The sequence below is a fragment of the Salvia miltiorrhiza genome, chromosome 1 (assembly GCF_028751815.1).
Source record: "Salvia miltiorrhiza cultivar Shanhuang (shh) chromosome 1, IMPLAD_Smil_shh, whole genome shotgun sequence".
Classification (NCBI taxonomy): domain Eukaryota; kingdom Viridiplantae; phylum Streptophyta; class Magnoliopsida; order Lamiales; family Lamiaceae; genus Salvia; species Salvia miltiorrhiza.
Genome location: NC_080387.1, coordinates 26,558,641 through 26,572,935, shown reverse-complemented (window position 1 = coordinate 26,572,935; position 14,295 = coordinate 26,558,641). Strand labels below are relative to the sequence as shown.

Below are 14,295 nucleotides of genomic sequence, written 5' to 3'. Positions count from 1 at the left end.
GTTTCCCATTTCGTATTGCTTTATTCTGCAACACCATCTCCTATGAGATCAAGGACGGTACCTACTTTCAGTTTAAGGAGACCGAAGACTGAGAACCTGAGTCTGATTCAAATCTGAGTCACAACAGAAGAAAATGAAGAAGGACCTCCTCCAACTGATCTATTCTCCAGACGCTGCCTATAAATAGAGCTGAAGGATCAACCTCATTCTTCACCGATTCAACGTACAACCAAAGCTCTGTCAAACTTAAGAGTCAGGGCTATTTCACTACATCCAAGTTTGAATCAAAGAATAGAATAACCATTCTCTTAGCTTTTCTAGGCATACACTTTCTGAATCCTTAGCTAGAATCTGATTACTGAGAGCCTATTCTCAGTAAACCTTGTTGGAATACAAACCCTTTTCAAAGAGAGAGAAAATAGAGTTTGAGAGAAGCATTCGAGACAGTTGTCTGAATAATAGGTTGTTTAGCACCCGCAAGCTAGACGTGTGGTTTACTTAGCACCAGTAAGCTAAGGAAGAGAAGTTCAATGGTTGTTGGCACTGAAACGAGTGTTTCAGTTGTAAAGTTTGTTGTGAACCTGTAAGAACGAGCTGAATCGATTGTCAGTGTGATCTATTGACCGTGGACGTAGGAATCGTTATTCTGAACTACGTAAAAATCCTTGTGTTATTTATTGCTTTCAGTATTTCAGTTTCTTTCTGTGCAAAAACCCTACTTAAACTAGAAACTATTATTCTAAAGGATAAACCCTAAAACTAATAATCTGATTCACTAAAGGCTATTTCTGAAAATCGCTTCCGGTCAAGTGTTATCAGTCCAACTAACCAGTCTAAGGACAATCAATAGGATTTCTAACACTTCTCTGATTTCGAAAATTGATAAGACTGATACCCTATGTGAACTTTAGTTTGTGGACTAGTTCTACATACTGAAGTTAACATGCTGAATCATTATCAGTATCAGTATTAACCCATTCTCAAACTGATCTTTCTCACACTGATCACTTCAATTTCAAGAGGGTGTATTGGATTGGGATTCTGTAGGATTTTAAATGACTTTAAAAAGTCCATGGATTTTAAAGGACTTTCGAAATCCATAGACTCCACATGGAGTCGCGTGGAGTTTAGAGGAATCCATCGAAATCTCAAGTTTGAAGCTCGGATTTCGTCCTTTGTATTTTTTTTTTTTTGACAAATCCATCAGATTGTTAAAATTCATGAAATGTTGAATACCACCAGATTTTAAAACACTTTACAAGGTTTGGTTTGAATACCTCTAAATTTTAAAAGACTTTAAACAATCTAGATTGAATACCTCTGGATTTTAAAGGACTTGGATTGAATACACCGGACTTTCAAAATTCTTTAAAATCCTACAGAATCTCAATCCAATATACTCCCCTTAGTTTAGAAACTGATTTCAGTTTTCAAATCGAAAATAGCCTACTTGTGTAATCCCCCCCATACACCAGTTCAGTACCCCTCCGGGACCCAACATTTAAAATGTTAGGTTCTAAATTCAATTTCCCTTAGGTTGTTCTCGTAGAAACAACTCAGATAATGGCAGACGTTCTCTCTCTTCTTCATGTACACTAGTGCGCCGCCGCCTGTTTTCGGTCATGGACGCCGACTCTTCGCTCATGGGCATCCGGATCGATCCGCCCTCAACCTACCTCAGGTTTCGAACAATTTTATCAACAAAACCACGCCCCAACGTGAGATCACAGAGGGTCTTCAAAACCCTAATTCACTCTCTCTCAATGGCGTTGTTTTCCCAACGTCCCAATGTGAGATCACAGAGGGATTTCATCCTCAAAACCTTAAGCCCGCAGTTATTCAAAAGGGCTTTGTATGCCCATCGGCAGGTTCTCCTCAGGTCCAGACCATTAACGCTGCTGTTCCAAAACCTAAAGGTTCTTATGTTGCGCTTGTTACTCCCGTGACTATGCACAAACCAAATGTGTCCGCTCATCGCTTTACTGCGTTGTGGCCACAAAAGATTGGAGATTCTTTCTCGTTAATTATTCCTCCAGAGTTTTATGAGAAGCAAGTGAAAGAGTTTAAATATGCGCTTATTGGTCGGCTTCTCCTACGCAAAGGCGACAAGCCGCAGTCTTTCACGAATCTCAAGCAAGAACTACAACGTTTCTGGAATACTACTGCGTCATGGCAACTTATCCCTATGGCCAAGGGATTTTTTACGTTCAAATTTGCGATCGATGATGACAAAGAACTTGTTAAAGCTAAACCATTATGGAAACTCTCTACTGGTGCCCTCCGGATCCGAAAGTGGATGAAATTTTTTGACCCCTACAAAGAGTCCTCGTCTTTGGCTCAGATTTGGGTTCGAATCTTTTATCTCCCTAACGGAGAGAATCCTTTGCCTTGTCGTTGTGCGGTGGATTCTCCGTGCAAATAAATTTGTAATTTTCCTATGCCCACAGCTAGGTTTCGCTAGCGATAAGTATATGGTCGATCCCACGAGAAGTTGGTGTATTCTTCTCTCTTGTCTCGATCATGATCACACACTCGGTCCTTGATCAGAGCACTGGAAACAACGAACCTAAAATAAAACAAAAGAAAGATAAAAAATAAAAGGAACTTGGTTTGGGCATAGTCTCGTCAAGTCTGGTCACAGTCATCGCTCATAGGTTCAAGGATTGTCATTGTGTCTTCACGTCATTGGTTATGGGCAGATGTCAATAGGCTGGGCCCTCTTGTCACTTATCATGTGCGCAGCTTACCCCGCCCTCATCCGCGCTCTTCATGTGGTTGCCCACAGGAAGTTTGTCGGACCCAAATGGTCATCAGGCATGTCTGAAGACATACTACCACTTGCCCACAATTGCCGCATTTCGTGGAGCCGAATTTCTCCTAACTTGTGCCCACATACTGCTTGTAACTTGGTCGTGCTCAAAACAGTACCGATCGGATAAAGTACTGAGTTTGTCTAAGTTGTGTTGGAATCAGGCCAATTGCTTCAGGAACGTGATTGCACAAATCTTGTGCCCACATTAGACCTCACGATTTCACTTGCTCATACTTAACTCGATTTTTAGCCCAAACCAAGGAAAACAATTACCTAGACATAATTAAATAAAATAACACAAAATAAATAAAGGAAATAAACATACTTGAATTGAAATAGAAGTTCAAAAATAAAAGCAATCTTTGTGCAACACCAACTTTGCCCAAAGCAAATAAAAACAATACATAAAATAAAAAAGTGCCCAAATGGCTTGTTTCTTTCTGGCTAGACTCTCATTGAAAATAGAATTACAAAATAAACTAATCTAAAGTGAAGAGTGGCTGAAATTATGTGGTGAAATTCGTATCCAGCTCCTTTGTGGCCGCAGGGAAGTGCTTCTTTATATAGAGAATGGAGTGGGCCTTGGGCCAGGTCTATGTAGATTAGGGCTTCTGGGCGTAGCAGGCAGCATCTAGGGTTTTTGGGCACGGTGGCTTGGGTTTCTGGGCATAGCCAAGTTGCTGAGATTTCATTTCATATATGCTTAGCCCAAATCAGATATGCATCCCATAACTTTGGCAAGTAAATTAGGTCAGATCCTCCTATACATGAGTAATTGGATATCCACCTCATTATTTCCTTATGTTGATGGGTGCGCGTTGTGCCCTTACACGCCAGGTTAGTGCCTCAAAGTTAACATCACAATTCTTCTTAGTTTTCGTTCGACCTCTGATTTGTGACTGTGCCCGTGAACACCAACTTTTTCTGATGTGCCCTGGAATGCCAGATTTTGCTCATGTCTCGCCGTTGTGCCTTGGAACGCAACTGGATCCCGCATGGTACTTGGTCTGGACACATGAGTACAACTGTTGTGCCCATAAATGATCTGAAATTTGTGCCTCTTTTACGGAATGCAGCATGTTGTGCCCAAGATCCGTCCACCTATCCTTATGCTTAAAATGTGTCCTCCCAAACACAAAAGAAACAAAAAAACACGGAAACAAGACTCGATCTAGACCTAAAAGACACACAAAAAGAGCACGAAAAATGGGCTCGTCACTCTCTATAGAGTATTGGCACCCCGAGGTCATCACGAGTATTGGAAGTTATTTGGGGCAGCCTATCAAACTCGATGGAGCCTCAACAAATCGGGATGTTGGGCACTTTGCCTTGCATTCTAGTCGAGATAGACCTTTCTCTTTCTCTTCCATCTTCCGGAATTCCTTTTCATTGATGGAAATAGTTATGCGTTTCATGTTGAGTTTGTGTTTGAATGTTTACCTTTATATTGTTCACAGGTCACTTGCTGGACAAATGTCATAGGATCACGTGACCTAAGAGTAACCCTGTAAACGTCGAAGACACGTCCCCTGATAAAGACAACGGTCCCATGGACTGCACTGCTCTTACTGCTCCGGTAGTTTATAACACCAAGCCTATGCGGCAAGCGTCGAGTATGAAAACTTGGCAGCCTATGGGATGAATCGTTCCGGATACTAACAAATTTGATTCTCTCTCGCGGGAGAAAGAAACCTATACGAGTGCCAAAGGGACTCAAGTTAGCAGCAGTAATCGCAGCACTTTCCAGATTTTGGAGCAGTCTGCGGATTTGGATGTGGAAGATCGAAATGGAGGCCCTTACTTGGGCAGTCAGCCCAAGGCTAAAGCTCCCTCACTTGGTGGCCAGACTAAAAATAGGCACGACACCTAGCTGAATAGTAGTGGGGATTTGCAGCTGGCTGATCCTTCAGTGTCTCTAGTTACTGGATGCGTTTAGTGGTCTAGATTAGATGGAGGTCTGGTTTAGCTGAAAGATTCTACCACAGCTCGGCGGATTGGTGAAGAGCTCAGTTCGCCACTGCTACTGATGGAAAAACTACCGCAACCTTGATGATTGCAACGCTTGAGCTGGAAAAGTGCCCCAGTCATTAAGAGAAAATTTCTAATCGTATTAGCAGGTTAGAGGCATAGGTTAGTCAGGGGATGCAAATGCTTGTTGAGTCGCAAGCACCGACTAAATGAGGACGGGGTCGTCCGCCAAAGGGCATGGGACGTGAGCACGTACAACAAGCTACGAAGATAGCATAAAAGGTCATTTTTTGTCGATCATAGCAACACTGCTAGTTTACGTGCCATGAACAATATCAGCCAACGGACATTGATCAGATGAAATGGAATTTGACAACTTTCACACTAACACTTATCCTTTTTGGTAGGTGAGTTGTAAGAAATTAAATAAAAAATAATTATTTTTTCAACTACTTGCCACGCAAGAATAAATATGCCACATCAAATATTAGCACAGAATTTGGATGAAATTTAGCCGGAATTTAGATTAGTAGCAAAATCAGATAAAATCAAAAGTTTAGTAATTATCACGACCACAGTTTAAAGTTTGTATGCAAAATTAGACATGAATGAAAGTTCAGTATTTTATGGACAATTAACCCTATAATATGAATAAATAATAAATAACACTACTAAAAGAAATCTCAATAATCATACCACAAAATAAGAGTTCCAAAAAAGTACATGAACTCAATTTCATGCCAACTCTTATTAGGGCATAAACTTTGGTACTTACATTAACCTTTGAGAGTAAACTCAATTTGTAAAACACTTCTCCTGAACTCCAACCAGTACTTCGAGGGTTCAAATAATCAGAAATGAAAAAGATTAATAATCCACTTTAAAAATAATATAATTTTTTTTTGTACATTCACCTGTGAAATAAAATATCAAAAATTTACTTTCTTGATTATGGTGAACAAAAATAACATTTTAACTAATTTTTTATACAAATTTTGTTCGGTGGCCATTGCATTTGATACAAACGCTACTATTAGGTACTCGTTTTAAAAACAATGGTATCATTTTTGAGACGATAAATAACTACATTAAGAAATGCCGCACAATACGAATCAAAGTAAAATAGGTGCGTATGCCAGTAAACTTAAATATAATGCCTTAATTTATAGACATAAACCCAACATTTGACAAAGTGGTTGCATCCTTGCAAAAGACAAAAACACTGCAACACAAAATCAAAAGCATTGCCAAGGGAGGGCCAAACGACCTAATATCAACGAGTTCTGGGCTCAAATATGAAAACATAACACAAGTCATGGGCAAAGAGCAATATCGAACCAAAAGCTAGACAAGTAGAGAACGACCTAACAGAAGAACATGGAGTTACGAACACTTTCATTTAGCTTAGGCATCGGAGGAACCGGGGGAGCAGCTCCTGGCCCGGACCCGTTGTGGCTAGATGATGTCTCTGATGCATCTTCGAACTTCATCCACTGCCCCAACTGGGTCGCTGCTAAGTGAGCGTAGCATATAGGGGCAACTACACATACAGAAGAAGTATTAGACAACAAATCAGAAAACCAAAAACAAATTACATTGAAGAGATACAACAATTACAAGTTACAACAACAACAAAACTTTAATCAATATATTTCATTACCAACAGATATTGCAGTGGTGCTGCGCTGGTACCTGCAATAAAGATCACAGGAATTATGGGATGAAAGAAGAATTTGACATATTGCACTGTGTGTTTTCAAGTTTTTTCATCCATCAACTTACACATAGGACAGCGAGTGGACAAGCTCCTGCAGCTCATCGGGGGAGAAGCCAACCTCATCCAGAAGGACATGATAGTGTGTTGGTCTCGTTGTCCCCTATAAAAGAAAACATCCATGTGAAACAAATTAGCTTATAGCCATTTTGTACCAACTTCTATTGAAATGCTGAGAGGTACTGCACAAAGTTTGAGAACAACTTTTGAAGACTGTCATTTAGGGAATTAGTTCACATGGCACCAGAAAAGAGAAATTTATTGTCTCCGGGCTTAGAAGGGGACAAAACAAACAACGAAGGTCGTAATGAAAATATTCCTGATCGAATAGAGTTGAAACTTATCCTGAATGCAACATTACATCTCCACCAAATAATCAGCCAAAAGAAATTAGAAGTTCAAGAAAAGGTTGGGAAATAAAGACACGTTAATGCTAAAAGCGAAAAAAGATTGCTCACAATCATCCCTGCATGTGCACACAGGTAAAAGTCATTGTTCTTGGGATGGCAAACTTTATTGTCAATTATTGTCCCTGCACATTAAAATAGTATAAGTAACAGCGTACAATTTATCCACTTGCTTTTGATCAAAATGAATGTATGAGTGTGCCTCACCAGCCTGCACATTTTCAGGAGAGTTCGGCTGAAAGAATTTTGTATGGTGATTTTTCTGTGCAATAATAACCACAAATTTGGGAGACCAGTTCGGATCGAGGAACTTGCACGCCTGGGGAAAGTACAAGAAAGGTTCGAAATAACATATGCTTTATCATATTCATGATAAAAAAAAAGAAAAAAAAAAGAAAGAAAACAGCACCATAAGCGTATTCAGATGCTAGCTGGAGGACCTACCTCTATAATCTGATTTAGTTCAATATTCAGAACCTGATTAAACTGAGATTCACTCACTCCATCTCTGCAGAGTTCATGCAAAGCAAACATCTTAAGAATCAAAAAGGAAAAATAGAACTTGGTGGTGGAATCAGAAAAGTATCTGAACATGATTTCAGTGCAGCCGCGCAGGCTCCAAGAATAAGGCTTCAACCATTACCTGAAAATAATTATCTGGTCTGGCTTCCTTTTCCCAGAACTAGTATAGAAATCCACAAGAAGTTCACTGCAAAATGAGGAAAACAAGAACCAAAAAAAAAAATTCAGAGCAATAAAACTCAAACGTGCAAAACCAGACACAAAAGAAATTTTTGGCAGGGAACTGTCGTGCTAAAGGTAACAGATAACTCAGTCAAAAACTTCACCGCATAATGCCATCATCTTCAGTTTCTGACACCCGTTTGTACAGAGAATCCATCATTTCAAGTTTCGGAGATTGAGTTCGAACAGCTGCTCTATAACGACAAATTGATGGCCACTGTCTTGAGCTAACCACCTGAAAAAAAAAACAAAAGAAGTCTCTGATTTGAGAGTCCACATTACAGGAAAGACCATAATGCCTTATCATGCTTAACCTTTGTCCATGGAAGCATGTGTAAGAAAATAATTGAGACCTGACACCTACACCCAGTAGAGGAGTAATACCTCACTGAGAATAAGCAAAACGGCTAGGACAATAGAGATATTTAAAGACATGGGAGCTTATGTCACTTAACCGCAGCAATTGATGGAATGTCCGACTGTCCAGGTGAGCCGTGAGACACGTCCATGCCAAGAATAAGTGTGGGGACCTTTGATACCACTGGAATTGTAGCCGGCAACTCACCTGCTAGCATTGAGCTCACACCACCGAGCTGCCAGGAAGAAACTGTCAGCGTTGACGTTTCAAAGTATACAGAAGCTACAATCTTATTCTCATCACATGATAAAAATTCGTGCATGACTAACCTTGGCATTGATCTTTAGCAGCAAATTTGTCAGATATTGATCATTCACTCGTGTTGGAGCCAAGCATTGTGTAACAACTCCAAAATCAGATAAGTTTTTACGTTTCCAAGGGCCTAAAAGGTACAGTTCAATTTATAATCACACCCTACTTAGTCCAAGTTTTCATCACAAAATTGAAGATTATGAAAATACAAATGCATATACCATAAATGTCACAGTTTTTTCGCTCTGGAAGCAAACAAAGCAGAAACCTAGGTGGGCCAGGAAGCTTTGACTGCACCTCTTCAAACATTTTCTCCACTCTAATCAAGGGCGGTGCTCGACGATACTGCTGATTTTCTTCAAACACATCAAAGGGTTCATCTACAGCCTGACAAAAGAATTGTATATGCTCAAGGGAAATATTTCAAGCACAAAGCATGTTAAAAGGATATGGAGAGAACATACTACTCCTTTTGCTTCACCAACTTTCTTTAGATCTCTAAGCAGGCCACGTATATCACAGCGGGCAGAGAAGTTTACAACAGCCCAACGATCTATCTTACATGGATTAGCAAATTTCTGCCCAAGAAGAAGTATTTTTAAGAAACACTCGACTAACATTTGAATATCTTATAAAGAAAATAATGATATGCAGCTGACCTTATTGTTAAAGTTCCATCTCCCATTACGAACAAACAAATCTTCACCATTACCAACTTTGAGCTGCAATTAATTGCAAACACAGTAGTAAGCAACAGCAGCCAATCACAAAAAATAATATAACAAGTTTGAACAAGGCAGCCAAACACACACACACACATAAGTCCAATACTTATGCAGAAGCAAGGTGCAGCATGTCATACCTTGGGGGTTGGCAGAACACGGCCTTCAACCTGAGTAAAGCTATTATTGATTGAAACACCACAAGCACGAAGCATAGGCTCAGCACCATAGTTATTAATTTTCAAAGCCTACAATCCACAATCAGTAAAAGAACTAAGAAGTACTCAATAATAATACATCTGGTGGATACCATACCAAATATTAGGGCAGGCTCAAAACGAAAAATGGCTTACATTACTCAGAACCAACATCCTTTCTTGCGGTTTCTGTCGTGATTTCTCCACCAAGGAGGATCGCTGGAATGTTGATAGAGCTTTTGTGTAACGTTGCAAAGAGACTAGAGAACATAGCTAATACAAAAATAGAAGCAATCAACAATATATGATCGAGAATACGTATGTCACAGAAATAAAAATGCAATCAGCATTTCAACCTCAATCGGTACATAAGTTGGTCGCTTAGGCTTTCCGACGTTAATGCAAGGTAAGTCTGCAGAATATCGCAAATCGATTTTCCTATGGTTAACAAAGTAATCATAGACAGTCACTTCTTTTTCTTGACCATCACAGCCGCCATCATTGTTTTTCTGCTTTAGTGTGAACCTAGAGATATTCCCAGAAGGTTAACCATGGCGAAAGACTAGGGGAAAGACAAAGCAATAAACAATCTTGAAAACACGGAATCATACCGTTGTTCCCGGCAAGGCATTTCACTTAACCCAGTTATTTTGTACTCTTGGTTTGTTGGACTTGTTGTAATCCTCAAATTCTTAAGAGTGCGTTTGGCCTGGTACATTGGATTTTGAAGAAAGTTTAGTAAATAAAGAAATATGATATGCAATCAGCCAATCACAAAAAATACAAAGACGCTTTCTTCTAACCTTTGCCCAATCAACTGAGAACGGATCTCTCACATTTTGATTGGCACACAGAAAGTCAGCAACACCCCCTGGCTGGATAATCATGGTCGTGGAAACATCTGGTAGTATTGAAACAGGCGGTCATGGTTAGGACTTTTAGCAATTAAGCTTGTGTACTAACAAAAGGAGTATGCTTAAAGAAAATCATATAGAGGTCAAATTTTACCGATATTTAAAGACAAGCCACTTTGGGTGGTTCTAAAGCTGGAATGGAATCCTCGGCAACCAAGAATACCACCCCCAACATCAGTAAAATTCTGTGCATCATTATGGAAGAAAGATTGACGAACCAGCAAGCATCCCCTGAGATCAAGCATTCAATAAGATATAAATTTATGTGGATTTATTTCACTGAAAACAAAAGAAGATGCTTACTGCCTTGCTGCATGCTGCCTTAATATGATATCTAAAACACGTAATGCTTCCTGAGAGTTCTCAGATTCTTGGCCACGTAAAGCATTTGCAATCGCCTGCATAGGAATCTTAGCAGCAAAGCTGATCTCTACTTTGAATGTTTTGGATTGGTATGGACGTCTTAACCTTTTCCTATCACTTTCATTTCCAGGGCTGGAATTGCCATTGTTCCTGCATGCAACCATACACTAGTATAAAGATACAATACATTACTGATTTAACAGCCACAACTGGAAAACAAAAGATCCTTACATACCTACTCGATGTAACATCCTCAAGCACAACAGTGAACTCTAGCTTATTACGTGGAAGCGAACCAACAGTGAACAAACTTTTCTCTCCATCATAAGCAAACTCCTTGCCCTGCCAACTCGGTCTCATATGTCGCACGAACCCGATCAAGCACTTTCCTACCAACGCCCTTGCCATCGACAGGGCGACCATCCTCGTAAAAAAGGGCAACCTATAGGTAAAATGAATAAGGGTGGGAAAGTTAGAATGAACCATCATATGCTTTAACAAACACAGAACATGAAAAGAGGCCAGTTGCCTGCATACATACACTGTAGTGAAAAAAGTGCCCATCAACACTGGCCACATTCACTTTGAAATGATTTGTCAGGATAGGGACCCTATTTCCTCTTGTTCCAGGGCCACGTCTAGCCATTGGGACCCTCACAACCTTTTTAGATTCTGGTTCTGGTTGAACTTTTAAAGGAGTAACATTTGGAGGAACTGGAGGAGGAGCGGGCAGAGCTTCCGGAGCCCCATTACCACCATGCTCGGGTGGAGCCCCATTACCATCATGCTCGAGTGGAGCCCCATTCCCATTATGCTCGGGTGGGTCCATTGCCAGATCTATCAAAATAAATGTACTCATGAATACCAACAAAGTTCGCATAACACAGAGCATCCATTAAGGAACAAAAAGTAACGCGAACACTGAAATTTTTAAGAAGGCCCATTTGTTGAGCTAATTGGAAATTTGCTATCATGCAGAAGAATTTCTGAATACAATGAACTACGTTCCCACAGAATTGTATTATTCTAAAAATAGAAAGAATAGAACCAGCAGATATTAGACAGCATTGTCAAATGAATATGTATTATATTTGCATGAAAAGGCATTAGAATGATGAAATATGCAGGATGATGTTAAGAAACTCTAGAAAGTTCAAAGCATGTCAAAGAAATGAAAACAGAGCAAGTAGTTTTCCCACAGTCAATTGACCGTGGAGAACAGTCATATCAGTCAATGCATGTAGATAAGAAAAACAGAAATATTCATATATCAACATGCTCTTTTTACAAGTTAGAAAAACAAATTCGTTTGTAAAGACAAACTGCAGAAAATAAAGTCAAATGATATAAGAGGAATAGCCATGCAAGTCAAAGAAACAAACAGACAAAATAGAACACAGAAAAATAAAAAATTATGTGGGAAAGTGTGGAGAGAAAAAGCGAGAAAGAATGTTTGGTATACCCATTTACCTTAAAAACTCACCACCGTAAGAGATCAAATGGTTGGACCTGTAAAAACACACGCCATCGGAAAAACAAAATGTTATGACGGAAAAAAAAAACGTGAAATCATCTCAAAGAAATCCACAAAAAAAAAAAAAATCGCCGGCATTACAAGCATAAATCACAGTAAAATAGACAAAAAAAAAATCTATTTCCATCAAAACTTCATGAATTCAAAAGAGTAACAAAAAAATAGAAGAAGAAGAAGAAGTATACACAAAAAAACCAGAAACCCACGCTGCTACGAACGACAAATTACAAAAGAAATGGAAGTAAAAGACGATATTAAGAATAGGTCGAGAAAGGAAAACCCTACAAAGAAAGCTTCGCAGACGCCGCCGCGACTGAAGAGAGAAGATCACCGAGATTCTAGAGAGAGAGGGAGTGAGGGGAGAAGTGGAGTGTGGACTGACAAATAAAAGGGCAAAAATGGTTGAGAGAGAGAGAGAGAGCAAATTGATGCGTCACTATTTGTGATATCGCAACCGTTGATTTCTGTAGGCCCATTGCAAAGTCCCATATCCAACGGTGGAACAATTATAATGGGGTGATTGGGGTCCCACGAACCGTAGGTTGTTATAACACGTGTTCTCTTGCTCGCATGGAGTGGATATATACATATTTGTATGTGTATACAATTACTATCGTATCTTTGGCTAAAAAAAAAAAAATTACTATCGTATCTCGAAAAAATATATTGGTATGTATGCCATATCAGTTGAAAGATTGCATAATCAATCTTAGGACTCTAAAAATTTACATACGTATGTAAAATCATTTTAATTTCAAAGGTTTCATACGGATGTACTCCTCTCCGTCTCACTAAGCATAACACAGTTTTTTTTTTGGTCTGTCCCACGAAGCATGACACGTTTCTAAAAATAGTATAAAAATTTATCCTTTATTCACATTTTCACTTTTTCACCTACCACACTTAACACACAAAATATCAATTTTAATTCTCGTGCCGAAAAGAACTATGTCATGCTTCATGGGACGGAGGAGAGTATTTATATAACTTCAAACTAACTATAAATAAAAAAAATTAAGTTCAATTCAACACTATTAAGATTATAAATTATATTGAGCCGGAAAAAAATTATAGAGTATAAACTATGTCGCAATGATATTACTTTATTAAGATTATAAATTATACTATTGAGCCGAAAAAAATTATAGAGTATAAATATGTCGCAAGATATTACTTTCTTCGGATAACGTGTGAGTACTAGTTTGCAGATCTTAACTCATGGAACGAACTAGTAATTTTTAATATTATTTTAGTCTTGATTCTTTATAGAAGTCATTTTGATGTTTATGGAAAAGGTATATTGGTAAAAGAAAACAAAAAACAAAAACAAAACACTATATAAATGGATTATGACGTATCTGTCAAATTTTGGAAAAAAATCGATATAGTCGGATAATTTGTAAAAGTCTTGATTTATTTTATATTTTCTTTATTTGGGAATGTTTTCTTTAATTTGCACTACTATATCGATATTGTATTCATATCTAAATTTTATAAATATTCTCTTATCTTTATTTTAGAATAATATTCTTTTATCCTCACTATTGATATCATATTAATGACTGGCAATTGAAATATCTAATGTGTTATTCTTGCCTTGTTTAATGGGGAATGAGATTCAGTGTACCACATTTTATGTTCCACTTTGTATCCCACTTTCAATTCTGTTTAATTTCTTGTATATATTTTCTTCAATTTCAATTTTATATGCTTTAGTTTAATTTTGTGATTATTAACTAGGGTTTATTCCATCAATCTAGGCTATATAATTATTTTTTATCATTTAATTTCACTTTTATTAGCTAATAATAGGTTGCTAAATTCAAAGTGATGGTATATACTTTTTAAAAAATTAATTTTTTGAAATAAAAATTAAATATAATTCATAGTATTATAATAAATTTTATTTTTATAAAAAATATTTTTAAAATAATAGATATAAGCATGGGACACAGTGGCACACATAAGATTGTGGGACACTGAATCTCATCCCGTTTAATGGGATATCATTTACACGTTTTAGTAGATCCAAATCCAATATACACATACACATAATTCTTAAAATATATATACACATAAAATCATTAACTCGGGATTATTTCTTTTTCTTTTACCGAATAATTTCGATGTTTTTTTCTTTGTTGGTTAAACATTTTTCGGCAAATTGCCTTGAATGCATATTTTTTTTAT

The 14,295-nt window shown here is 38.0% G+C and overlaps 1 protein-coding gene across 1 annotated transcript; it reads right to left on the bottom strand.

Annotated features, from left to right (window-relative positions):
• Window positions 1-5,919: 5,919 nt before the first annotated feature.
• On the bottom strand, window positions 5,920-12,531 carry LOC131017167 (protein argonaute 4-like). The gene is given in 24 exon segments (XM_057945901.1): window positions 5,920-6,320; window positions 6,441-6,472; window positions 6,563-6,657; window positions 7,013-7,086; window positions 7,169-7,280; window positions 7,406-7,469; window positions 7,605-7,670; window positions 7,810-7,940; window positions 8,161-8,298; window positions 8,393-8,505; window positions 8,597-8,762; window positions 8,840-8,953; window positions 9,035-9,097; window positions 9,238-9,345; window positions 9,451-9,567; window positions 9,651-9,819; window positions 9,906-10,003; window positions 10,098-10,195; window positions 10,303-10,439; window positions 10,512-10,721; window positions 10,807-10,913; window positions 10,915-11,013; window positions 11,113-11,408; window positions 12,391-12,531. Coding segments are annotated over 23 exon segments (2,775 nt in total). The 5' UTR covers window positions 11,401-11,408; window positions 12,391-12,531; the 3' UTR covers window positions 5,920-6,144.
• Between the last annotated feature and the right edge of the window lie 1,764 nt (window positions 12,532-14,295).